Here is a 26,800-nt window from a genome sequence, read left to right as displayed (position 1 = left end):
ACTCTCAGGGAGAGTGACACGCTTTTTAGCAACTGATCTCTCGATCTCGCTTTTATCAGGAGATCGTCCAAGTATGGGATAATTGTGACTACTTGCTTGCGTAGGAGCAACATCATTTCCACCATTACCTGGGTGAAAATCCTTGGGGCCGTGGACAGCCCAAACGGCAACGTCTGAAACTGGTAATGACAGTCCTGTACAGCGAATCTCAGGTACACCTGAGTAGGATAAATGGGGACATGAAGGTATGCATCCTTTATGTCTAGTGATACCATAAAATCCCCCCCTTACAGGCTGGAGATCACTGCCCGGAGAGATTCCATCTTGAATTTGAACTTTTTTAGATACAGGTTTAGGGATTTTAGATTCAGAATGGGTCTGACCGAGCCATCCGGTTTCGGGACCACAAATAGGGTTGAATAGTACCCTTTCCCCTGTTGCATTAGGGGAACCTTTATAATCACTTGCTGTTGACACAGATTTTGTATTACAGCTGAAACTATTTCCCTCTCTGGGGGAGAAGCTGGCAAAGCCGACTTGAAAAATCGGCGAGGAGGCAATTCTTCGAATTCCAGTTTGTAGCCTTGGGATACAATTTCTATTGCCCAAGGATCCAAATCTGACAGAACCCAGACCTTGCTGAAGAGTCGAAGACATGCCCCCACCAGCGCGGACTCCCGCAGTGGAGCCCCAGCATCATGCGGTGGATTTTGTAGAAGCCGGAGAGGACTTCTGTTCCTGGGAACTAGCCGTAGCCGGCATTCTTTTCCCTCTACCCTTACCTCTGGCGAGGAAGGAAGAGCCCCGACCCCTTGTGGACTTATGCGACCGAAAGGACTGCATCTGATATTGAGGTGTTTTCTTTTGCTGTGGGGGAACATAAGGCAAAAAAGATTTACCCGCAGTAGCTGTGGAAACCAGGTCCGCGAGGGCCCTCCCCAAATAAAACCTCACCCTTGTAAGGCAAAGTTTCCATGTCTCTTTGAATCGGCATCACCCGTCTATTGGCGGTTCCACAGGGCTTGTCTAGCAGAAATTGCCATGGCATTTGAACCCAACAGCCCAACGTCTCTTATATATAACGCTGCGTCTTTAATATGACCCAAGGTCAATAAAATGCTACCCTTATCTAGGGTGTCAATGTCAGATGACAAGTTATATGCCCATATACAGAAAAAAGAGCGACTGGGCACTGGTGTGTAATAGGTTGTTGCTAATATTGAAAAAAACCAAAGGCGGACAATTAAACTATAAGAAAGGGAGATACAATCTTTCGATAGTAGTCCTTATTGGTGGTGCGCCCAGAGCTAGAGAGTACAAGTACTGGCAATGGGAGAGAGAGCTTTCTCTCACTCCCATTGCAAATTATATGCCCACGCTGCTATTGCGCTACACACCCATGCCGACACTACTGCCGGTCTGAGCAAAGCACCCATATGTGTATAAATTTATTTTAAGGTAGTCTCCTGTCTTCGATCAGCAGGATCCTTGAGGGCTGCGGTGTCTGGAGACGGTAGCGCCACCTTTTTGGACAAGCGCGTCAAAGCCTTGTCTACCCTGGGTGAGGATTCCCAACGTAACCTGTCCTGTGTGGGGAAAGGATATGCCATAAGAATTCTCTGGGAATCTGCAGTTTCTGGTCTGGAGTTTCCCAAGCTTTTTCAAATAAAGCGTTCAGCTCATGAGATGGGGAAAGGTTACCTCAGGTTTCTTCTCCTTAAACATGCATACCCTCGTGTCAGGGACAGAGGGGTCCTCTGTGATATGCAAAACATCTTTTATAGCAATAATCATATAATGAATACTTTTGGGCACCCTTGGGTGTAACCTCACATCATCGTAGTCGACACTGGAGTCAGAATCCGTGTCGGTATCAGTGTCTGCTACCTGGGACAGGGGACATTTATGAGAGCCCGAAGGGCCTTGTGACACAGTCAAAGCCATGGATTGACTCCCTGCTTTTTCTCTGGACTCTGCTTTGTCCAATCTTTTATGTAATAAAGACACATATGCATTTAAAACATTCCACATATCCAACCAATCAGGTGTCGGCAGCGCCGACGGAGATACCACAATCATCTGCTCTACCTCCTCCTTAGATGAGCCTTCCACTTCAGACATGTCGACACACACGTACTGACACCCCCACACACACTGGGATATACAATTATGGGGACAGCCCCCAATAAGGCCCTTTGGAGAGACAGAGTATGCCAGCACACACCCAGCGCCACTGGACACTGGAATAAAATCCAAGACTGTACAGTGCTATTTTATAGAATAAATAATACACTCACTGCGCCAATTACATGTGCCTCCCTCTTTTTTGCCCTCTGTACTTGCTCAGCAGGGGAGAATCTTCTCTGTAGTTTGCTGTGGAGAAAAATGGTGCTGGTTAATGCTGGAGGAGCAAGCTCCGCCCCCTCAACGGCAGGCTTCGGTCCCGCTCAGATTCTTTATACTGGCGGGGGGTTTTCAATATACTGCCTCCGCAGTATCTAATATATTAGCCAGTGTCCCTTTAGGTTAATATTGCTGCCCAGGGCGCCCCCCCCGTGCCCTGCACCCTTACATTGCCTTATATGTATGTGGGGAGCAATGGCTGCGCAGTACCTCAGTGAAGATCTGAAGCCTTCTGCCGCCTTTGAAGTCTTCTTTCTTCTTATACTAACCCGGCTTCTATCTTCCGGCTCTTTGAGGAGGACGGCGGTGCGGCACCGGGACGAACAGCGATGACGACACCTGTGTTCCGACCCTCTAGAGCTAATGGTGTCCAGTAGCCTAAGAAGCAGAGCCTATCAGTTAAGTAGGTCTGCTTCTCTCTCCTCAGTCCCACAATGCAGGGAGCCTGTTGCCAGCAGTGCTCCCTGAAAATAAAAAAACCTAACAAAAAGTATTTTCAGAGAAACTCAGTAGAGCTCCCCTGCAGTGCATCCAGTCTCCTCTGGGCACAGGATCTAACTGAGGTCTGGAGTAGGGACATAGAGGGAGGAGCCAGTGCACACCCATCTAAAGTCTTTAGAGTGCCCATGTCTCCTGCGGAGCCCGTCTATACCCCATGGTCCTTACGGAGTCCCCAGCATCCTCTAGGACATAAGAGAAAGAACCTTGAAGAACATCGCATGGCAATGATAAGTATACTGCAGAAGTTTAAAATGGTTTCTCACCTGAGTGATTTCTATTGTGCTGATTTATGTATGGAAATGGCCTCTGACCTGTGTGACGTCCCTGATGTTTAACAAGATCTGATCTGTGTACAAAACATTTCCCACACTCAGAACATGGAAATGGCTTCTCACCTGTGTGACTTCGCTGATGTCTAACAAGATGTGATTTACTTAACCATGCCTGCAAGTGCTCTATCTGACCTGGTGGCACGGGATGCGACCAGTCAGATAGTGTTAGCAGCGGCAGGGAAGATAAACTTCCCTCTGCTGCTGCTGTCAGAGGGACCGGAAGCGTTTTTTTACTAAATAAATAGTTAAGTGGTTAAACAACATTTCCCACACTCAGAGTAAGAAAATGGCTTCTCACCTGTGTGACGTCTCTGATGTTTAACAAGATCTGATTTGTGTGCAAAACAATTCCCACACTCAGTACATGGAAATGGCTTCTCACCTGTGTGACTTCGCTGATGTATAATAAGATCTGATTTATGTACAAAACATTTCCCACACTCAGGACATGGAAATGGCGTCTCACCTGTGTGACGTCTCTGATGTATAACAAGATGTGATTTGTATGCAAAACATTTCCCACACTCAGAACATGGAAATGGCTTCTCACCTGTGTGACATCTCTGATGTTTAATAAGATCTGATCTGTGTGCGAAACATTTCCCACACTCAGAACATGGAAATGGCTTCTCACCTGTGTGACTTCTCTGATGCATAACAAGATCTGATTTGTGTACAAAACATTTCCCACACTCAGGACATGGAAATGGCTTCTCACCTGTGTGACGTCTCTGATGTATAACAAGATATGATTTGCGTGCAAAACATTTCCCACACTCAGAACATGGAAATGGCTTCTCACCTGTGTGACATCTCTGATGTTTAATAAGATCTGATCTGTGTGCGAAACATTTCCCACACTCAGAACATGGAAATGGCTTCTCACCTGTGTGACGTCTCTGATGTTTAATAAGATCTGATCTGTTTGCGAAACATTTCCCACACTTAGAACATGGAAATGGCTTCTCCCCTGTGTGATGTCTCTGATGTAAAACAAGATCTGATTTGAGTGCGAAACATTTCCCACACTCCGAGCAAGAAAATGGCTTCTCACCTGTGTGATGTCTGTTATGTCTAACGAGATCTGATTTGTGTGCAAAACATTTCCCACACTCAGAACATGGAAATGGCTTCTCACCTGTGTGACTTCTTTGATGTATAACAAGATGTAATTTCTGGATAAAACATTTTCCACACTCAGAGCAAGAAAATGGCCTCTCACCTGTGTGACTTCTTTGATGTATAACAAGATCTGATTTGTGTGCAAAACATTTCCCACACTCAGAACATGGAAATGGCTTCTCACCTGTGTGACTTTGCTGATGTTTAACAAGATGTGATTTGTATGCAAAACATTTCCCACACTCAGAACATGGAAATGGCCACTCAGCTGTGTGGCTTCTCTGATGTCTAACAAGATATGATTTGTATGCAAAACATTTCCCACACTCAGAACATGGAAATGGCTTCTCACCTGTGTGACTTCTCTGATGTATAACAAGATATGATTTCTTTGTAAAACATTTCCCACACTCAGAGCAAGAAAATGGCCTCTCACCTGTGTGACTTCTTTGATGTATAACAAGATCTGATTTGTGTGCAAAACATTTCCCACACTCAGAACATGGAAATGGCTTCTCACCTGTGTGACTTTGCTGATGTTTAACAAGATGTGATTTGTATGCAAAACATTTCCCACACTCAGAACATGGAAATGGCCTCTCAGCTGTGTGACTTCTCTGATGTCTAACAAGATATGATTTGTATGCAAAACATTTCCCACACTCAGAACATGGAAATGGCTTCTCACCTGTGTGACTTCTCTGATGTATAACAAGATATGATTTATTTGTAAAACATTTCCCACACTCTGAACATATCAGTGGCCTTCCACCTGCCTTACCTGTGTGTGGGTTAATAGGCTTTGTATTCTGTGTAACACATTTGGCATCTATAGCACATGGAAACTCTGTATCTACTCTCAGAGCTGTAACAGATGCACCAATATCAGAGTGATCAGGAGAACATTTCCTAGGATCAGGGGGACCAGCTGATAGAGCTAGATGTATAATTGGGGTAATGGGGTTATCTCCTGGAGAATCCTGTCTACTGTCATTATCTCTTATTTCGCAATCCGGGGATAACATTAGATATCCTTCTGAGATATTCCTGCTTGTGTGTCCATCTGCTGGAAAAAAATACATAATGGAAATGTAACTTTTCTGTAACAATATTAATCTTGTAAACAATAGGAGATGACTCTCTGGGACACTTAAAAATGTGTGTGTATAATAAAACATAACTTTTAATGAAGGCTTTATAATATTGTGTCTCAGACTATCATTGTATCTACCCTCCTGAGAACACTCACAATAACAAATGTAATATTATAATAAGACTTAGATATATCTCTCTCTTGTACTGGTAACTAACCATGAAGTATAAATGGAGATGTAGTCACTCGCCAAGTCCTATGCCAGCACCAATGTAAAACAATGGATGGGGAACATATCGTATGAATTGGAGATTCTAGATGAACAATAACATCAGTCATATGAGCTGATGGATCAGAAAAATGTCTCCTAACGTTACTCCTGGAAGCATTGGTAAGGTAGCATTCCTTTATGTGTGTGCTCATACGCTGGTAAGCCTGTACACGTGTTACTCACCCTTATATAAGGTATATTGCTACAAGAGAATAGGTGTGGAACAAGGTACTTTACATGCAATACACCATATGATACCCTGTAATCATCATCTGCTAAGTCACAATGCACATATAGTGGCAAGCTGCTCAATCAGATTGTGATGTCACTCAGGTGCTAAAAGGAAGGGGTAATTCTGTGTAAGATTTAAGTGTGATTCAAATACAAAAATATATACAAAGTGATAGAGAAAATCATAAGTGTTAATAAAGTGTTAGGGTGTGCTGACCTGAAGCCGCCCAGCCATACCGACATAGGGGCCACCGCACCCCACACCCACTCCATAATTAATTACACCTATGTCTGGGTCTGAATGCCCAGTGTAAGGCCACATGATAATGGCTCCTACAGCATCTGAGAACCAGCTTACCTAGAGACACCCCTAACTTCTCCAATGGCACAAGTCAGCAATCCCTCCTAATGCTGACCCATCCATGCCTCTCTAAATACAATGTACATATATTGGTAAGCTGCTCAATCAGATTGTGATGTCACTCAGGTGCTAAAAGGGTGGGGTAATTCTGTGTAATAAAAAAAATTGTGTTCCCTAATGCACACTGAGTGAAAAGTAATACTACATAATAATCAGATAATACGGAGATCTTAGTTGCGTATAACTGCAGATATAGGGTTAAGCCCCCAGGTCGATCGGCAAGGCGTCTCCATCACTGGGGGTCCCTAATACTAGGTATGGGTCCGGGGTGCAGGACCCCATCACGTCGGCACAGGTCGGCTACCCCAGGTCAGCACACAGGTGAAAATTATTAAGGGTTAATAAGAAGCACATAAGTACTATGTAAGTGAAGTGTGTTTAAAATACAAAAATATATACAAAGTGATAGGGAAAATCATAAGTGTTAATAAAGTGTTAGCAGCTTCAGGTCGGCACACCCTAAGTTATAATCTACTTTCTCTTACGTCCTAGAGGATGCTGAGGTCCATTTAGTACAATGGGGTATAGACGGGTCCTTTGGGAGCCACTGGCACTTTAGGAGTTTAATAGTGTGGGCTGGCTCCTCCCTCTATGCCCCTCCTACCAGACTCAGTTTAGAAAATGTGCCCGGAGGAGCCGGTCACAGCTAGGGGAACTCCTAGGAGTTTTCTTAGGTGTTTATTTTCTAGAGTTAGTTAGGTTACAGGAAGGCTGCTGGCAACAGCCTCCCTGCTTCGTGGGACTTAGGGGGGGTCGGGAATAGGAACCAACTTCCAGAAGAGTTAATGGTTCCCTACTCCGCTGACAGGACACTGAGCTCCTGAGGGTGCTGATCGCAAGCCCACGAGGTGACTGCTCACTCACGCAGCACGGCCGCCACCCCCCTAACAGAGCCAGAAGAAGGAAAAGTGGTGAGTACAGCACCAGCGTCTCAGTTAGCGGCAGGGTATGGCGGCACAAGGGTGGGAGCGTAGCTCTGACAGGCTGCGCTCCAGGAAGGCTCAGCAACACACAGTGTAGGTGCTTTGAGGGGCGTCCTCAGCCAGCGTGGATAAACCCTACACTGGTCACACAGCTAACAGGGGCTAATCCCCCTGTTATCACTAAAACCCTCAGGCCAGTATAAACAATTAGTGCAGGAAGCCGCATGCCATTACAAGGGGCGGGGCTTCCTCTCAGAGCGGATCCAGTACTCACCAGCGCCATTTTCTCTCTGCAGATCATAGGAACTAGGACACTGACAGGGAGCACTGCCCTCCCTATTAAGGTTAGTCAGTCAGCGCCGGGCTTTTATCATAATAACTGTCTGCAGGGGCGCTGTGTGGCTGGCTCCTTATACTCTGTGACTCTCTGAAGGTACTCTGGGGGAAACTGTGTCTGACATTTTCCTGTGTGTGTGTATCCACATTACCATGTCTAAGGACTCTGTGTCCTGTGCTGCAGGGTGTTTATCTTCTCCTGAGGAGTCTATTCCATGTACTCAGGACTGCAATGTGCTGTCTCACCCTTCTGACTCCGAACCCCCATGGGTGGATACTTTAAGGGGAATGATATCCCAGATTTCAACAAGGATGTCACATACTGAGAAAGAGACGCAGTTTTTGAGACAATCTGTAGTGGGTTTGAAGTATTCAGCTCCCACTACTTCATCTAAAACCCCACCTACATACCCACAAAAACATACACTTGCCCAGATAATGCAAGCTGACACTGATACCGACTCTGATACAGGGGACGGTGATGGGGATATGCAGGGGGGATGCATCCCTTGCTAAAGAGGTGCAGCTAATGATTGAAGCCATTAGGGATGTTTTGCATATTTCTGAGAAGGTTCTGGAACAAGTAATCTTATTTTACAGTAAATAAGAAATCCTCGCTTACCTTCCCTGCTTCTAAGGAGTTAAAACTCCTTGTTTTAAAAATCCTGGGAAAACCCATAGAAAAAATTCCAGATCACTAAAAGAATTCTCTTTGTTTTCCCTTTCCAAAAAGAGGATAGAAAGAAGTGGGAAAACCCACCTATTGTAGACGCTTCTGTATATAGGCTGTCTAAAAAGATGGTTTTACCTGTCCCTGCTTCAACCGCCTTATAGGAGCCGGCTGACGCAATATTGAGACTACGCTCAAATCACTATACACTGCTACAGGCGTGGCTTTAAGACCCACTATTGCTTGTGCGTGGATTTCTAAAGCCATAGTAAAGTGGTCAGGCACCTTACTAGAGGACTTAGATACTATGGATAGGAGTGACATTGACTTGTTATTACATCACATACAGGATTCTGCAGGTTTCATGGTGGAGAACATGAAGGACATTGGCCTGCTACTTCCATGGCTGTCTCGGCATGCAGAGGACTCTGGCTACGCCAATGGACTGCGGATGCAGAAACCAAGAAAAGTGTGGAGTTCCTGCCATTCACAGGTCAGGCACTATTTAGGGACGCATTGGATGCGTGGAATCCACGGCGACAGCGGGTAAGTCGACATTTCTTCCCTCCGCAGCAGCCCCAGCTAGGAAATCTTATCCTATACTGCAGTCCTTTTGGACCGCAAAATTTTAAAAATCCAAACCCCCTCCCACCTTCTTTAGAGGAGGTCAGGGAACATCCAAAAGACCTGCACCAACAGGTTCCCAGGAACAGAAACCAGGTTCTGCTTCCTCCAAATATTCAGCATGATGGTGTACCTCCCAGCCTGAAGATCAGGCAGGTGGGTGCGAGACTAAGATTTCAGTCACAGCTGGGCGTCATCATGCCTAGACCCCTGGGTGACGGATATTGTTACCCAGGGGTACAGACTGGAGTTTCAGGAACTCCCACCTCACAGATTCTTCAAATCAGGCTTACCAGCTTCGCTGACAGAAAGTGCTATCCTACAGGAAGCCATTAAAAAATTGGTACGAACAAATGTCATTGTTCCAGTTCCACCTCACCCAAAAACCAAGGGTTATTACTCAAACCTGTTTGTGGTACCAAAACCGGACGGTTCGGTAAGGCCTATATTGAACCTGAAATTGTTGAACCCCTACTTGAGGGTTTTCCAAATCAAGATGGAGTCTCTGAGAGCGGTGATCTCAGGTCTGGAGGAGGGGGAATTCCTAGTATCCCTTGATATCAAGGATGCGTACCATCACATTCCGATCTGATCCCACCTCTCCAGGCCTTTCTACGGTTTGCACTACAGGACTGTCACTATCAGTTCCAGACGTTGCCATTTGGCCTCTCCACAGCACCGAGGGTGTGCACCAAGGTCATGGCGGAGATGATGCTCCTCCTACGGAAACAGAGAGTGAACATAATTCCATATCTGGATGATAGGCTGATAGGGGCATCTTCCAAGGAGAAGCTGTTGCAGAGTATTGCGCTCTCAACTCAACTACTCTGGGATCATGGGTGGATCCTGAACCTTCCAAATTCACATTTGGAACTGACAAGGAGACTGCCCTTCCTGGGGATAATACTTGACGCAGAAATGCAGAGGGTGTTTCTACCAGTGGAGAAAGCATTGGTGATCCAATCAATGGTCCGGGATGTCTTGAAACCTCCCCGGGTATCGGTTCATTGATGCATTCACCTTCTGGGGAAGATGGTATCCTCCTACGAGGCTCTACAATACAGAAGATTCCATGCACGGTTCTTCCAGCTGGATCTCCTGGACAAGTGGTCGGGATCGCATCTTCACATGCACCAGCCGATATGCCTGTCACTGAAAGCCAGAATTTCACTACTCTGGTGGCTGCAAACTTCTCACCTGCTCAAGGGCCGCAGGTTCGGGATTCAGAATTGGATTCTTCTAACCATGGATGCAAGCCTCAAAGGTTGGGGAGTAGTCACCAATGGGGAAAACTTCACAGGAGAGTGGTCAAGCCAGGAATCGGTTCTTCCAATAAACATTCTGTAACTAAGGGCCATATACAATGGCCTTCTACAAGCGGCTCATCTTCTGCAAGATCAAACTATTCAGGTTTAGTCAGACAACATCACAGCGGTGTCCTACATAAACAGGCAGGGTGGAGCGAAGAGCAGGGCTGCAATGTCAGAGGTAACAAGAATCCTGACACACACTGGCACTGTCGGCGATCTTCATTCCGGGAGTGGACAACTGGGAAGCAGACTTCCTCAGCAGGCATAATCTCCATCCAGGAGAATGGGGCCTCCACCCAGAAGTATTCACAGAGGTAACACGCCGATGGGGTATACCTCAGATAGACATGATGGACTCTCGCCTCAACAAGAAGCTTCAGAGGTACTGTTCCAGCTCACGAGACATACAGGCAGTGGCGGTGGACACCCTGGTGACTCCATGGGTGTTCCAGTCAGTGTATGTGTTCCCTTCACTTCCACTCATCCCAAGGATTCTCAAACTAATAAAAAGATCAAGAGTTCCGGCGATCCTCATTGCTCTGGACTGGCCAAGGCGGGCTTAGTACGCGGATCTTCTGGCATTACTGCTGGAGGATCAGAGGCCTCTTCATCTTCGCTAGGACCTTTTACTGCAGGGGCCGTTTGCCTATCAAGACTTACCGCGGCTACGTTTGACGGCATGGAGGTTGAACGCCAGATCTTAGCACGGAAGGGCATTCCGAATAAGGTTATTCCTACTCTGATACAAGGGGGTAACGTCTAAGCATTACCATCGAATTTGGAAAAAGTATGTGTCTTGGTGTGAATCCAAAAAGTTTCCTACGGTGGAGTTTCAACTGGGACATTTTCTCCTCTTTCTGCAAGCAGGTGTTGGCCTACGCTTGGGCTCCATCAAGGTACAGATTTTGGCCTTGTCTATTTTCTCCCAGAAACAATTGGCTGCTATCCCTGAGGTTCAGACTTTCTTGAAAGGAGTTCTGCACATCCAACCACCCTTTGTGCCTCCTATGGCACCGTGGGATCTTAATGTGGTGCTGTAGTTCCTGCAATCGGATTGCTTCGAACCTTTACAAGAGGTGGACGTAAAGTTTCTTACTTGGAAGGTGATCACGTTGTTGGCCTTGGCTTCTGCCAGACGTGTGTCAGAATTGGGGGCATTGTCGCACAAGAGCCCCTATTTGATTTCACATGAGGATAGAGCTGAGCTCAGAACGCGTCAGATATTTCTCCCTGAGGTTGTGCCGGCTTTTCATATCAACCAACCTATTGTGGTGCCAGTAGCTACTGACATCTCAATTACCTCAAAGTCCTTGGATGTCGTGCAGGCTTTGAAAATCTATGTGAAGAGAACTACTCGTCACAGGAAGTCAGACGCACTATTTGTACTTTATGATCCCAAAAAGATTGGGTGTCCTGCTTCTAAGCAGACAATTTCACGCTGGATCAGGCTTACTATCCAGCATGGAATGTAAACTACCGAAGTAGAGATGGCGCTGACATGTGTTGTATATCCTCAAGCAGCTGAAATAGGAAGGGCTAGTCAGACCCTTTGTATATAACAATAAATAAAGGTGATTCAGCGCTAGTGACTAGTTATAATAATAATTATTATTAAAATTTATTGAAAACATACATTGATTTCTTGTATAATAACATACACTTTACTGTTGCAACAGATAAAAAATGGTGGTACCACGACACAAAAAATGAAATATAAGAATAAAAAATAAAAAATAAAAAGTTCCAAAAAATATATATGTATAGGGCCTAGATCAACACTGCTTATTGGTTGAAGAAATTCTTAGATTGCTGGGTATGTAGCAAGATGCCTTATCCTAGGGAAATGAATAACGGTGTTACCAGTTTGCTGTAGTGAGTCCTCCACTCGGTTAGCACTCCGTAGTCATGGGGATTCTCTCACTTCTTTGATTGTCCCGTGCTGGAATTAGTGAGGGAGATGAACCCTGATAGGTCCTGATGCAATATCTTCCCTGGAGTTATTCCATGCGGGTCACCGTTCCCAAAAATGGATAGCCGGCAGATCTTGTAGTTAGTGGATCCCAGTCTTTGTCACCAACGCGTTTCACTGCTGGTGCAGCTTTCTCAAGGTGTATATGCAGTGTAAAAAGAGCCCTTATATAGCAGTGTTGATCATAATCGGCTACAGGTGTGCAGTTTCCAATCAATTCCTAAATTCATCAAATCTAAAAACTAATCTAGTTAAATTAATACATCATTTGCCAGAGGACAGTCCTATTAAACAATAGTAAAAACGAAATGTTGAAATACCTTAAAAAACGATTTTATTAAATTCATAATGGTCACATGATCGTTTGTCCCGGAAGTGGGAAGCGATCACATCCTGGATTCAGGCGTGCGTGTCACCCCTCTATTTCACTTCAGTGAAAGAGAAAGGTTTGTCTGGTCAAAATATAGCACGTGATCGGATTTCCGATTACGTGACCCGCCCGTGACGTCTCTCTCCCCCTTCGGCGAGAGAGAGGTAATATGTAGTTAGTCAGAATAGGACACATGATCGGAGTTCCGATCACGTGACCCGCCCGCAACGTCTCTCCCTCGCTTCAGCGAGAGGGGAGGTAAGTCTAGTCAGATAGAGACACGTGATCAATTTTAATGCCGGACAGATTTTCAAACACAGATGTAAGTTTGTCCAATCACATGACCTTAATCATGGTCAAGACATTAACATACATCCCGTTGTCCAGCATCACCAAGAGCCATCAAATGTATACATAGGTCTTCATTAGGAAAAAATTACAGCCTATGTCGACAGTTTTCTACAACCTCGTGTCTCTCGGTTGAGGTCATTCATCTCAGATACCACACACTTCCTCCAATTATTGGAGAATGTTAAGTGGAAATCGACCTATTCATTTGCGACTTTAGATGTCTCGGCTCTCTATACGAACATCCCCCATAATTTGGGGGTGCAAGTTATACATGAGATACTTTCCCATGATCATGACCTCTCCGAGAGACACGAACAATTTCTAGTCGACTCTATATCCTTCATTCTTTCACACAACTATTTTCTTTTTTCGGACACTTTTTATCTTCAAACTATGGGCACGGCCATGGGGACCAGATTCGCCCCGAGCTACGCTAACCTCTATGTCGGCCAATTATAGGACCGATTTGTGTGGCAAAGCGGGTTCGGGGAGAAGCTGGTCTTCTACGGCCGATACATAGATGACCTTTTTATTATTTGGGATGGGGATTTGGATTCTTTTTCACAGTTTGTTTGTTTTCTCAACAACAACACTTATAATTTACAGTTCACCTCTCACTTTAGTAAAACTAACATTTCTTTCCTGGACATAGCCCTTAGTATTGAAGATAACTGTATCCTGACTTCCAATTTTGTGAAAGAAGTAGGGAACAACGGTTACTTACATTATAAAAGCGCACACTATGACCCCTGGAAAAAGAACATTCCAAGGGGCCAACTGATGCGACTACGTAGGAACTGCTCTACCATGGAATCTTTCTTGTCACAAGCAGACCAATTAATACAGAAATTCAGAGATAGAGAATACCCTCAATATATTCTAGACATTGCCTTGAAAGAAACATTAGCAATGAACAGACAGTCACTATTGGTCCACAAATCCAAAACTGTTCATCAAGACCAAAAGAATAGAGAGTTGGCCTTTATCTCAAAGTTTAATAATGAATCAAAAAGGATCAAATCCATTATAAAACAAAATTATCCTATGTTAAAAAGTGACCCCCTTTTGTCCAAGATACTTCCTCCTAATCCAGAATTTATATTCAAGAAAAATAAGTCACTGAAAACAATCCTAGCCCCAAGCCAATTGAAGACTATACCTTCAAATAATACCAAAGGTATGTCATGGTTACCTCCATTAACTAATGGCTTCTACAAATGTGGGGCAAACCGGTGTACAACCTGTCTTCATACGTGCAATAAAACTAAAGAAATAGTCTCTCCTGTGGACCAGAAAATTATAAAAATATCAAGTTTTATTAACTGTAATACCTCTTGGGTCATCTACCGCTTACAATGTAGCTGTAAATTGAATTATGTGGGAAGTACAACAAGAAGTATCAAAATCAGATTCATGGAGCACCGTAGGAATATTGTGAATGGGGTAACCAACCATAGTGTCCTAAGACATTTTCTCAAATTTCATAACAAAGATCCATCATCCCTGACCATTACAGGTCTTGAACACATCAAGAAAACTGAGAGAGGGGGTGACAGATACACCCGCTTATGCAAACAGGAAATTTTCTGGACATTCCAGCTTGATTCATTATATCCTAGCGGTCTCAATGAGGCCCTAGAGCTGAATGCACTTCTCTGAAGGGAGATGTTATTTCAGAGGTGGAGAAGCTGATCTGTCACGAGGATTTTCTTTATTATACCAAAGATCAATTCATATACAAAATAATAATAAAAAATATATATGAGAAATAATATTTTCTAGATATATTTGTGCTCTATTGTGTCTTATATCACACCATATGACGGAATCTCTGATGAAATAATAATGATCTTTTGTGCTGCTAGACCATGTTATATGTGATCATTAAATTGTCAAAAGATACTAGATGAGTTTAACTGAAGAATGAACCAATGAATATGCAAGAATTTGATCTTTACCTATTTATTATAAGATGCTCAACTACCATTTATGAGCATGAGACTACTTTGGTTATTATAATTAGAAGATAAATGAGATTATTATGGAGCCAATGATGCTATGGTCTGCTTTTATTTATTTTATATCTATTAAAAATGATAAATTCTAAACTAAATATGTGGTATCATCCAGGAGGGAAGAAGGTTGTTGGATGTGTGTCATGCTAATGATGTGGTTAGAAGGATATTAAAATGGCATTTTTGTTCCAACATCCCCCTTGCCATATAATAATTATTATATATTTTTTTCCTAATGAAGACCTATATATACATTTTGATGGCTCTTGGTGATGCTGGACAACGGGATGTATGTTAATGTCCTGACCATGATTAAGGTCATGTGATTGGACAAACTTACATCTGTTTTTGAAAATCTGTCCGGCATTAAAATTGATCACGTGTCTCTATCTGACTAGACTTACCTCCCCTCTCGCTGAAGCGAGGGAGAGACGTTGCGGGCGGGTCACGTGATCGGAACTCCGATCACGTGTCCTATTCTGACTAACTACATATTACCTCTCTCTCGCCGAAGGGGGAGAGAGACGTCACGGGCGGGTCACGTGATCGGAACTCCGATCACGTGCTATATTTTGACCAGACAAACCTTTCTCTTTCACTGAAGTGAAATAGAGGGGTGACACGCACGCCTGAATCCAGGATGTGATCGCTTCCCACTTCCGGGACAAACGATCATGTGACCATTATGAATTTAATAAAATCATTTTTTAAGGTATTTCAACATTTCGTTTTTACTATTGTTTAATAGGACTGTCCTCTGGCAAATTATGTATTAATTTAACTAGATTAGTTTTTAGATTTGATGAATTTAGGAATTGATTGGAAACTGCACACCTGTAGCCGATTATGATCAACACTGCTATATAAGGGCTCTTTTTACACTGCATATACACCTTGAGAAAGCTGCACCAGCAGTGAAACGCGTTGGTGACAAAGACTGGGATCCACTAACTACAAGATCTGCCGGCTATCCATTTTTGGGAACGGTGACCCGCATGGAATAACTCCAGGGAAGATATTGCATCAGGACCTATCAGGGTTCATCTCCCTCACTAATTCCAGCACGGGACAATCAAAGAAGTGAGAGAATCCCCATGACTACGGAGTGCTAACCGAGTGGAGGACTCACTACAGCAAACTGGTAACACCGTTATTCATTTCCCTAGGATAAGGCATCTTGCTACATACCCAGCAATCTAAGAATTTATTCAACCAATAAGCAGTGTTGATCTAGGCCCTATACATATATATTTTTTGGAACTTTTTATTTTTTATTTTTATATTTCATTTTTTGTGTCGTGGTACCACCATTTTTTATCTGTTGCAACAGTAAAGTGTATGTTATTATACAAGAAATCAATGTATGTTTTCAATAAATTTTAATAATTATCTAACTAGTCACTAGCGCTGAATCACCTTTATTTATTACTATCCAGCATGCTTATTCCGCGGCAGGATTGCCAATTCCAAAATCTGTTCAGGCGCACTCTACCCGTAAAGTGGGTTCTTCCAGGGCAGCTGCACAGGGTGTCTCGGCTATTCAGCTTTGCCGAGCAGCTACTTGGTCACGTTTGCTAAGTTTTACAAGTTCTATACTTTGGCCTCTGAGGACCTCAAGTTTGGTTAATCAGTTCTGCAGGAACCTCAGCACTCTCCCTCCTGTACTGGGAGCTTTGGTACATTTCCATGAAATGGATCCCAGCATCTTCTACAGGCTACTGTTAGGGTCTCCTGCCCTGTGCTGCCACGTCGTCATGGCAACCGGGAGACAAGTGCTAGCGGAGTAACCTGAGCGCAGCTGATACTCCAGTTCGGGTCTTTTGCTGTGCAGTGGTTACAGGCAGGGGATCCGGTGCTGGTTTTTGTGCTCACAGTCTGTGAGGTCTGAGTGGGGCGTGGACAGCACCTGCTTTATAAGGCCTCTTCTCAGATTAAGCAGATGCTGCTGAATCTTTGTTGGTTAGTCAGTTCCTGAAAATTAGCCAGTACTGTGTAGCTTTGTATTTGTTATTGCTTACTGCAAATAGGCCTGGAGATTTGGTACTACACTCTGCCAATCCAGACCTAGCAGTAAGACTGGAGTCAGTCGTTTAGCCTGCTGAAGTTCTTTTGCTATTCTGTGAACCCAGCAGGTTTGTGGCTGTACTTTCAGACCTGCATGCTTAATCCTCTCTCACTGTGCAGGGCGTCCATGTGTCAGTTTAGTGGCAGGAAGCTGAACCTGTGCCCTGCAAGTGAGAAATAGGATTGTGGAGACTCTCCTTGTGTCTACTATTCCATCTCTGACCAAGGAGTTTGCTGCCACACCCGTTGGTAACCCTTTAGGGTTTTGCTGTTGCCCTTAGCAACAGCATTTCGGGTTCTCTACGTATTAAAACACAACATCTTGCTTTTTCCATCTGAGCATTTGTAATACTAGGGAGACACCCAGTTTCTTAGCCTCTGGGCTTATCTGTTCACTTTGTGTTGGTTTTGTTACCCTATCACTTTCTGTGTACGTGATGTCATATTTCCCAGTCTGTCTGTTAGTTCATTTGTTTTGCATCCCTCTCTGTTCAGACACCAGTACATTCCTGCAGGCACTGGTGTGCATAACAGCTACGAGAAAAGGATTTACCGGTAGGTAATTAAAATCATATTTTTACATCAGTGTCTTACCTCTATATTCTCAATAGTAATAAGGATGGTGTGTGTAAAGAGAATTACATATCAGGATCTATACAGCTGCCGCCATACTTCTGCCTCTCATACGTGTGCTACTGGCAGCAGTGAACATCTGAGTGAGAGTGCAGGGAAGACAGCAGAGTCTGATGAGAAAGAGATTGGATCTGCCTTTGTAGGGCTGTACAACACCTGTCACCCCTGTTAGTATATAAAATAATAAATAAGAGGAGCGTGGTCCATCCAGACGTGCTTTCTGGAGCTCTCCTCACTAAGTGGCTTCTTATCTACCCTACCTGATAGCTCTCAGCCACCACTGGGAAAAATACCCAGTCTATTAAGTCCCCCACTCCTACTGCCCTAAAGCCGCTCGCTCCGCTCACTCTTGGCACCTTTCACTGTCACAGCCTAGTGACGCCTATGAAGCCATGGGCTGTATTCTGGGGCTAAGCGTGCCCAGTCTTTGCCTTCTGCCTTCAATAAGGTTTAATATAAATATCATATATATATATATATATATATATGAGAGAGAGAGAGAGAGAGAGAGAGAGAGAGCACAACGACACGGGACGTGCACATGGGTGTAGATGGTGACACTAAAACTACTGGATGATCATTGTGAATGTCTGAGGTATTGATACAATGCAAATTTGTTGAGATATTGTTTCTTTTTCAGATGAAACCATGGGTCGTGCACGTGATGCAACTGGCAAAAGGGAGCCATTGGTTGTGGCCGAGACCGGCATTTGTTTGTTGGTGATCCCTTGTAGACAGTGAGTAGTATCCATCTACAGTGGAAGAAGCCTGGACACCAAGAATCTCAGCGGCGGAACAGTGGGTGAAAGTAGATCATGACAAATCGGGACCACAGGTATTTAGGGCGCCTAGCAACCACCAATCATTCCAAACGCATCAGGAACTGAACCAACAGTACAATGCTGGACCCAGCCAAGCAGTCCCAGATCTGGTGAATTGGAGGGCCACATAAGATGTAGCGATACGTCAGACTGGTGCTCTGAAAACCAATCCAAGCATTTCGGCCACTGTTCCGCCGCTGAGAGCAAACCTAAAGTTTAACACTAATGTGATAGCTGTTTTTATGGTAATTATTTTTAGCAATAGAGTAGGACCTGCAGTATAGTGGGGTCCCTTGTCGGGGGCTGCAGGCTTAAATGCACTGAGCAATACATGAACCAAAACTCCACTGTTCATTATTGTTAGTTAAATATACGTTATGGTAAGAATTTACCGTTGATAACGGTATTTCTCCTATATCCACAGGTTTCCACAGGATAACAATGGGATATGATGGAGCGACAGCGGATTGGCACCAAATGATCACAAGCTTTCAGGCCTCCCAGGATGAAACAGGCTCGTCCATATATCCCCGCCCACTGGCTCAGTGAAATCAGTTGTATTCCAAAGCATTTAGGCAGGAGCTTTATGTAGAACCCTATTCAGGCGAGAAGAACACACTTGCACACCCTTCCATGCAAGAGGGAAGAGGTTAGTCAGTATAAAGTTTCTCAAATCGAGTGCGTCAGGGTGGAAATCTGTGGACATATGAGAAATACAGTTATCAACGGTAAGTTCTTACCATAACGTATATTTATCCGGCTGGGTCCACAGGTTATCCACAGGATAACAATAAGATTTTAAACCTAATGGTAAATCTTTTTCTCCTAGTCCGCAGAGGATGCTGGGGACTCCGTAAGGACCATGGGGTATAGACGGGCTCCGCAGGAGACATGTGCACTCTAAGACCTTTTAATGGGCGTGAGCTGGCTCCTCCCTCTATGCCCCTCCTCCAGACCTGTTATAAAACTGTGCCCAGAGGAGACGGACATTTCGAGGAAAAGAATTAAGGGTGAGATACATACCAGCTCACACCACAACACACCGTATAACATGGTATATAACTAAACCAGTTAACAGCATGAACAACAGAAATCAGAAACAGTCTGATCTCAACCGTACACAACTCTCGTGTAACTACATCAGTAACTATGTACAAGTACTGCAGATTTATTCCGCACTGGGACGGTCGCCCAGCATCCTCTTGTTATGAGCCACGGCTGTGGCTCATTCCTGTTTTGCATGTCAGTTATGTATTTTATGTTTATAAGTTGTCTTGCAGGCCAGGATTTCCCGTTGCTCTGTTTTAGAATACTCTTGGTTGCTGCCGCTGGTGAGTCTGTGTAATTGCAGCTTGTTCCCATGTGTTCAGCCTCACCTGGCTGCTAATTGCATCTTGTCAGTTTGGAGTCATGCAACAGGGCAGCTGTATGAAATTATTAATTCGGCCTCTCTGTTATATGCTGGCTGACTGCAATTCACAGATGCTGGTGATATTTCTAAGTTTCCAGTCTGCTTGAGTTCTGAGCTTGTTCCTGCCAGTTCCTGAATTCCTGTGTCAGTCCCTGTGTCGATTCCTGTGTCTGATCCCGTGTCCTGCCGTTAAGCGTTCCTGTCCTGAAGTCCAGTGGCTTTGCCTGTGCCTGGTCAAGTTTCTGGCTTCTTGGTGTTCACCGGTCTGTCGTTTTGGGATTCTGCCTGTCATCTAGTTCTGAGAGTCTGTGCCGGCAGCATTGGAGGTTCCTGTCCGTTTGCCAGTATTTGTACCGGTTCCGTGAGTAGCGGCTCTGCCGCGTCCGTCGGCCTAGGCCGCTGTATTCTGTTATTATTCCTGTCACTGGTGTTTTGCAGAGGGTTCTGCTTATGCTGTCACCGCCGGTACACAAAAGTATGGTGTCGGCGTGTGGTCAGCATTTCCTTTGTTGTTCTTTTCCTTTGGCGGCAAGCCGCACATGCATTTGGTTTTAGGCTAGTTAATAGCCCCTGGCTTTGGTTGTTTCAGTTAGAGGGCCCCTTGTTATCACCCTGTCTCGGTACACTCTTTGTCTCTCATTAAGACCTGAGGGGTCATCGAAGTTGGGCAGACGTAATCCGCCCTTCAAATGCGGCTGCCATGGGCTCAAGCAACCATAGTCTCGCAAGAGTGTACTGACAGCACGGGCGAGACAACGGAGATAGGGCGCCAGGGGCTATTACCTTTCCATTCTCCTTTCCCAGCATTACGCCCTGGTGCTCTGGACTCACTTCATAACATCTCCCTTGTTCTGAGCACCAGGAACCTAACATAATCACCAGCCCTACCACAAAAAATAAATAAAACTTTTTTCTTTTTTGGCCCAGTCCAGTGTCTAGTCTAGAATCCAGTCCTGTCTAGAATTCAGTGTGCTGAACCCAGTCCGGTGTTTATAATCCAGTCCTGTCTAGTATTCAGTATGCAGAATCCAATCCAGTGTTTAGAATCCTGTCCTGTTTAGAAACTAGTGTGCAGAATTCCAGTCTGGTGTTTAAAAATCCAGTCCTGTTTTGTCTAGTTTAAAAAATTCAGTCTTGTCTTGCCTAGTCTTGCCTTGTCTAGTCTTGCCTTGTCTAGTTTTAAATCCTCCTATGTCTACTATGCAAGCCCTGCAGGCATCTCTCTCAGCCCTGAACCATGCTTTCAGTGCTTTGAGACCAGAGCGACTAGAAGTTTTGCAGCAATCCCTAAAACAACTGCAAAACCTTCTGACTGAAATCTTGCTCATCTTGCCAGAAGTCGTTGAGAGTACATCTATCTCTAAAGAGACTCTTGTTCACAGTATGGTGACAAGAGAATCCTCTGGTTTAATTGAAGAGAAAAGGTTTAAAAGTTTTCTGCGGCCCAGGCTCTCAGAAGAGGAGCGTCTGCGTCACAGAAACTTAAACTTGTGCCTATATTGTGGGGGTTTAGGCCACTATCTGCAGACCTGTGAGTTGCGCAAGCCAAAGTGTGTTGACGAGTCTTGCCCTCTGGCCAAGTTGAGTCAGGATACAAGACCTACTCCTGTCTCTACTGTGGCAGAGGTACTTGTCACACAACCCACACTAAAAAGCTCTCTGTCCTATAATTGGGGTCCTTGGGCAAGGGAGCCCCATTATAGATTCAGGAATCAAAAGAGAATGTTTCTCTCCTCTCTTGAGGTTCCTGTGGAAGCAGAGTTGCAAGCCCCTGGAGTGGTGCCCGTAGCCCAGGCTCCTGGAGTGGTTCCCCGAGCCCAGGGTCCTGGAGAGGTGCCCGTTGCCCAGGTCCTGGAGAGGTGCCTGTTGCCCAGGGTCCTGGAGAGGTGCCTGTTGCCCAGGGTCCTGGAGAGGTGCCCGATGCTCAGGTTCTTGGTGCGGTACCCGGTGCCCAGAGTGCTGGAGCGGTACCCGGTGCCCAGAGTGCTGGAGCAGTACCCGGTACCCAGAGTGCTGGAGCGGCACCCGGTGCCCAGAGTGCTGGAGCGGTACCCGGTGCCTAGAGTGCTGGAGCGGTACCCGATGACCAAGCTTATAGAGGGACATCAAATATTGTAGCTCAGGTGTCCATACCAGAAGGGGTCTCAGAGGCCGTTACCCCAGGTAGGGACTTGAAAAGCGCAACCCCAGAAAGGGTATCTAAAACCACAGTTCTAGAAGGGAACTCGAGAAGCAAAACCCCAGAAGGGATATTTGAAGTTATATCCCCAAGTGGGGTCTCGAGAGACGCAGCCTCTAAGAAGGGTCTAGAGGTCGCTTCCCCAGGAAAGAACTTAAGAGGCGTAGCATTAGTGGAGGTGCTGAAGGTTATAGCTTCAGCAAAAGTCCCGGAAGTCATAGTCCCGGGAGAAGTTTAGATAATTATTGACTCGGAGAGGGAGGCCAATGGCTCGGTCCCAGTTAGGGAGGCCGACGGCTCGGTCCCAGTAAAAGAATCCGAGGTGCTGACCCCAGCGGGGTTCCCGGAGGCCACTGCCCCGGGTGGGGTTCAGAAAGTCACTGCCCCGGGTGGGGTTCAGAAAGTCACTGCCCTGGGTGGGGTTCAGAAAGTCACTGCCCCAGGTGGGGTTCAGAGAGTCTCAGCCTCGAGTAAGGTCAATAGTGACCAGGTCCTAGCAAAGCACTTCAGTCAGTCAGATGGGAAGGAAACAGATCCTGACTCTGTTGATATCTCAACATCCATAATATTTGATGGGGACTTGGCCCAATTTCTGGCGCTTTACAAACACTATTACATTATTATGTTGTCTAGACCATTTCTGGGCATCACTTCAGAGAACCTTGTGCTCTATCTGATTTATTCTTTTAGAGGAGAGCCTTTTGAGTGGGCGACCAGCCTAATGAAAGCTGAAGATCCCATTCTTCAGGATCTCCCAGCATTCAGTGATGCAATTATTAAAAGATATGGTCCCAAAGAAATTGGTTCAGGTTCCTCTAAGTCACCCGTCTTGTCTGTTGAGAGTCCACCAAATACTGTAAACTCGGCACAAGAGTCCCAGCCCGTTGTTTTGACTGCAGGATGTGCTTTTCTGACTTCTTCTTCTTCTAATAATAGTACTTTGCCAGAAAGTTCAGCTCCCAAGGGTAAGAAACCTGTCTCTGATTTGAACGCAGCCTTGCTGGGTGGTACCATCAGTTCAGACAATATTTGGGGAATTACCTTGGTCAGACCTAAAGAGCTTTGTAAAAAGAAGAAGAAAAATAAATAATTTTTTGACTCTTGCCTTGATTAAATAAAAAAAAAAAAAAAAAAGATTTTTTTTTTCCTTGTCTTGTGTCCAGTGGCCACTGTCAGGGGGAGGGCACTGTTACAAGCTGTGGTTGCAGCTTGTTTCTGTTTTTGTGTCTGTTAGACCAGTGTGTCAGGGTTTTTTTTTGTATCCCTTGTTTTGGATAGTCTGTATTTTGGGGTTCTTTGACCCCTCCTCAAGGGGGGCGTACTGTTATGAGCCACGGCTGTGGCTCATTCCTGTTTTGCATGTCAGTTATGTATTTTATGTTTATAAGTTGTCTTGCAGGCCAGGATTTCCCGTTGCTCTGTTTTAGAATACTCTTGGTTGCTGCCGCTGGTGAGTCTGTGTAATTGCAGCTTGTTCCCATGTGTTCAGCCTCACCTGGCTGCTAATTGCATTTTGTCAGTTTGGAGTCATGCAACAGGGCAGCTGTATGAAATTATTAATTAGGCCTCTCTGTTATATGCTGGCTCAGTGCAGTTCGCAGATGCTGGTGATATTTCTAAGTTTCCAGTCTGCTTGAGTTCTGAGCTTGTTTCTGCCAGTTCCTGAATTCCTGTGTCAGTCCCTGTGTCGATTCCTGTGTCTGATCCCGTGTCCTGCCGTTAAGAGTTCCTGTCCTGAAGTCCAGTGGCTTTGCCTGTGCCCGGTCAAGTTTCTGGCTTCTTGGTGTCCACCGGTCTGTCGGTTGGGATTCTGCCTGTCCACCAGTTCTGAGAGTCTGTGCCGGCAGCATTGGAGGTTCCTGTCCGTTTGCCAGTATTCGTACCGGTTCCGTGAGTAGCGGCTCTGCAGTGTCCGTCGGCCTAGGCCGCTGTATTCTGTTATTATTCCTGTCACTGGTGTTTTGCAGAGGGTTCTGCTTATGCTGTCACCGCCGGTACACAAAAGTATTGTGTCGGTGTGTGGTCAGCATTTCCTTTGTTGTTCTTTTCCTTTGGCGGCAAGCCGCACATGCATTTAGTTTTAGGCTAGTTAGTAGCCCCTGGCTTTGGTTGTTTCAGTTAGAGGGCCCCTTGTTATCAACCTGTCTCGGTACACTCTTTGTCTCTCATTAAGACCTGAGGGGGCATCGAAGTTGGGCAGACGTAATCCGCCCTTCAAACGTGGCTGCCATGGGCTCAAGCAACCATAGTCTCGCAAGAGTGTACTGACAGCACGGGCGAGACAACGGAGATAGGGCGCCAGGGGCTATTCACTTTCCATTCCCCTTTCCCAGCATTACGTCCTGGTGCTCTGGACTCACTTCATAACATCTCCCTTGTTCTGAGCACCAGGAACCTAACACCTCTATGGACTAGGAGAAAAAGATTTACTGGTAGGTTTAAAATCTTATTTTCTCTTACGTCCTAGAGGATGCTGGGGACTCCGTAAGGACCATGGGGATTATACCAAAGCTCCAGACTGGGCGGGAGAGGGCGGATGACTCTGCAGCACCGATTGAGCAAACAGGAGGTACTCATCAGCCAGGGTATCAAACTTATAGAATTTTGCAAAAGGGTTTGAACCCGACCAAGTAGCTGCTCGGCAAAGCTGTAGTGCCGAGACACCTCGGGCATCCGCCCAAGAAAAGCCCACTTTCCTCGTGGAATGGGCCTTTACTGATTTTGGATGCGGCAATCCTGCCGCAGAATAAGCCTGCTGAATCGTGTTACAGATCCAGCGAGCAATAGTCTGCTTTGAAGCAGGAGCACCCAGCTTGTTGGGTGCATACAGGACAAACAGCGAGTCAGTCTTCCCGACTCCAGCCATCCTAGATACATAGATCTTCAAACCCCGGACCACGTCCAGCAACTTGTAGTCCTCCAAGTCACGAGTAGCCGCAGGCACCATAATAGGTTGGTTCAGATGAAAAGATGACACCACCTTTGGCAGAAAGTGCGGATGAGTCCGTAATTCTGCCCTGTCCATATGGAAAACCAGATAGGGGCTTTTACATGACAAAGCCGCCAATTCTGACACTCGCCTAGCCGAAGCTAAGGCTAACAGCATGACCATTTTCCAAGTGAGATACTTCAGCTCCACTGTCTTAAGTGGTTCAAACCAGTGAGATTTTAGGAAATCCAATACCACGTTGAGATCCCTAGGTGCCACTGGTGGCACAAAAGAGGGCTGAATATGCAGCACTCCTTTGACAAACGACTGAACCTCCAGTAGGGAAGCCAGTTCTTTTTGTAAGAAAATGGATAGGGACGAAATCTGGACCTTTATGGACCCTAATTTTAGGCCCATAGTCATACCTGACTGTAGAAAGTGTAGGAATCGACCCAGCTGGAATTCCTCTGTAGGGGCCTTCCTGGCCTCACACCAAGCAACATATTTTCGCCATATACGGTGATAATGTTCTGCCGTCACATCCTTCCTAGCCTTTATCAGCGTAGGAATAACTTCATACAGAATGCGTTTTCTGCTAGGATCCGGCGTTCAACCGCCATGCCGTCAAACGCAGCCGCGGTAAGTCTTGGAACAGACAAGGCCCCTGTTGCAACAGGTCTTGTCTGAGAGGCAGAGGCCATGGTTCCTCTGTGAGCATCTCTTGCAGATCTGGATACCAAGTCCTTCTTGGCCCATCTGGAACAATGAGTATTGTTCTCACTCCTCTTTTCCTTATGATTCTCAGCACCATGGTATGAGAGGAATAGGAGGGAATATATAAACCGACTGTAACCCCAACGGTGTCAATAGTGCGTCTACAGCTATCGCCTGATGGTCCCTTGACCTGGTGTAAACCTGTAGCTTTTTTGTTGAGGCGGGATGCCATCATGTCCACCTGTGGCAGTTCCCACCGACTTGCAATCTGTGTGAAGACTTCTTGATGAAGTTCTCACTCTCCCGGGTGGAGGTCTTGCCTGCTGAGGAAGTCTGCTTCCCAGTTGTCCACTCCCGGAATGAACACAGCTGACAGTGCGCTTATGAGATTCTCCGCCCAGTGAAGAATTCCGGTGGCTTCTACCATTGCCACCCTGCTCCTTGTGCCGCCTTGGCGGATTACATGAGCCACTGCGATAATACGGTCTGACTGAATCAGACCCGGTTGGTCACGAAGCAGGGACTCTGCATGACGTAGGGCATTGCATAAGGTCCTTAGATCCAGGATATTGACGTGACCCCAGCCCTTGGAAATATCTTCCCTGTGTGACTGCCCCCCACCCTCAGAGGCTTGCATCCGTGGTCTCCAGGACCCAGTCCTGAATGCCGATTCTGTGACCTTCGAGAAGGTGAGCACTCTGCAGCCACCACAGGGGAGACACCCTGGCCCTGGGGGATAGGGTGATTAACCGATGCCTCTGAAGATGTGATCCGGACCACTTGTCCAGTAAGTCCCACTGAAAAGGTCCTCGCATGGAACCTGTCGTAGGGAATGGTCTCTTATGATGCCACCATCCTTCCCAGGACTCAAGTGCAGTGATGTACTAACACCTGTTTTGGTATAATAGATTCCTGACCAGTGACACAAGCTCCTGAGCTCTCTCTATCGGGAGATCAACCCTGTTCTGGTCTGTGTCTAGGGTCATGCCTAGGAGAGGCAGATGAGATGTAGAAACCAACTGCGACTTTGGAATATATAGAATCCAGCCGCGTTGCCGTTACACTTCCAGAGAAAGTGATACGCTGTTCAGCAACTGCTCTCTTGAT

General features: G+C 45.6%; 1 protein-coding gene across 1 annotated transcript in view; it reads right to left on the bottom strand.

Annotated features, from left to right (window-relative positions):
- Positions 1-3,075: 3,075 nt before the first annotated feature.
- LOC135048515 (oocyte zinc finger protein XlCOF6-like) overlaps positions 3,076-26,800 on the bottom strand; it is a 60,123-nt gene continuing 36,398 nt past the window's right edge. The window contains exon 6 of the mRNA XM_063955556.1: positions 3,076-5,424. Within this exon, the coding sequence (XP_063811626.1) occupies positions 3,482-5,424 (1,943 nt within the window). The 3' untranslated portion in view covers positions 3,076-3,481. The remainder of the gene's footprint in view (positions 5,425-26,800) is intronic.

The sequence above is a fragment of the Pseudophryne corroboree genome, unplaced genomic scaffold (genome assembly GCF_028390025.1).
Source record: "Pseudophryne corroboree isolate aPseCor3 unplaced genomic scaffold, aPseCor3.hap2 scaffold_974, whole genome shotgun sequence".
Taxonomy (NCBI): Eukaryota; Metazoa; Chordata; class Amphibia; order Anura; family Myobatrachidae; genus Pseudophryne; species Pseudophryne corroboree.
This window is presented reverse-complemented; position numbering and strand designations above follow the sequence as displayed.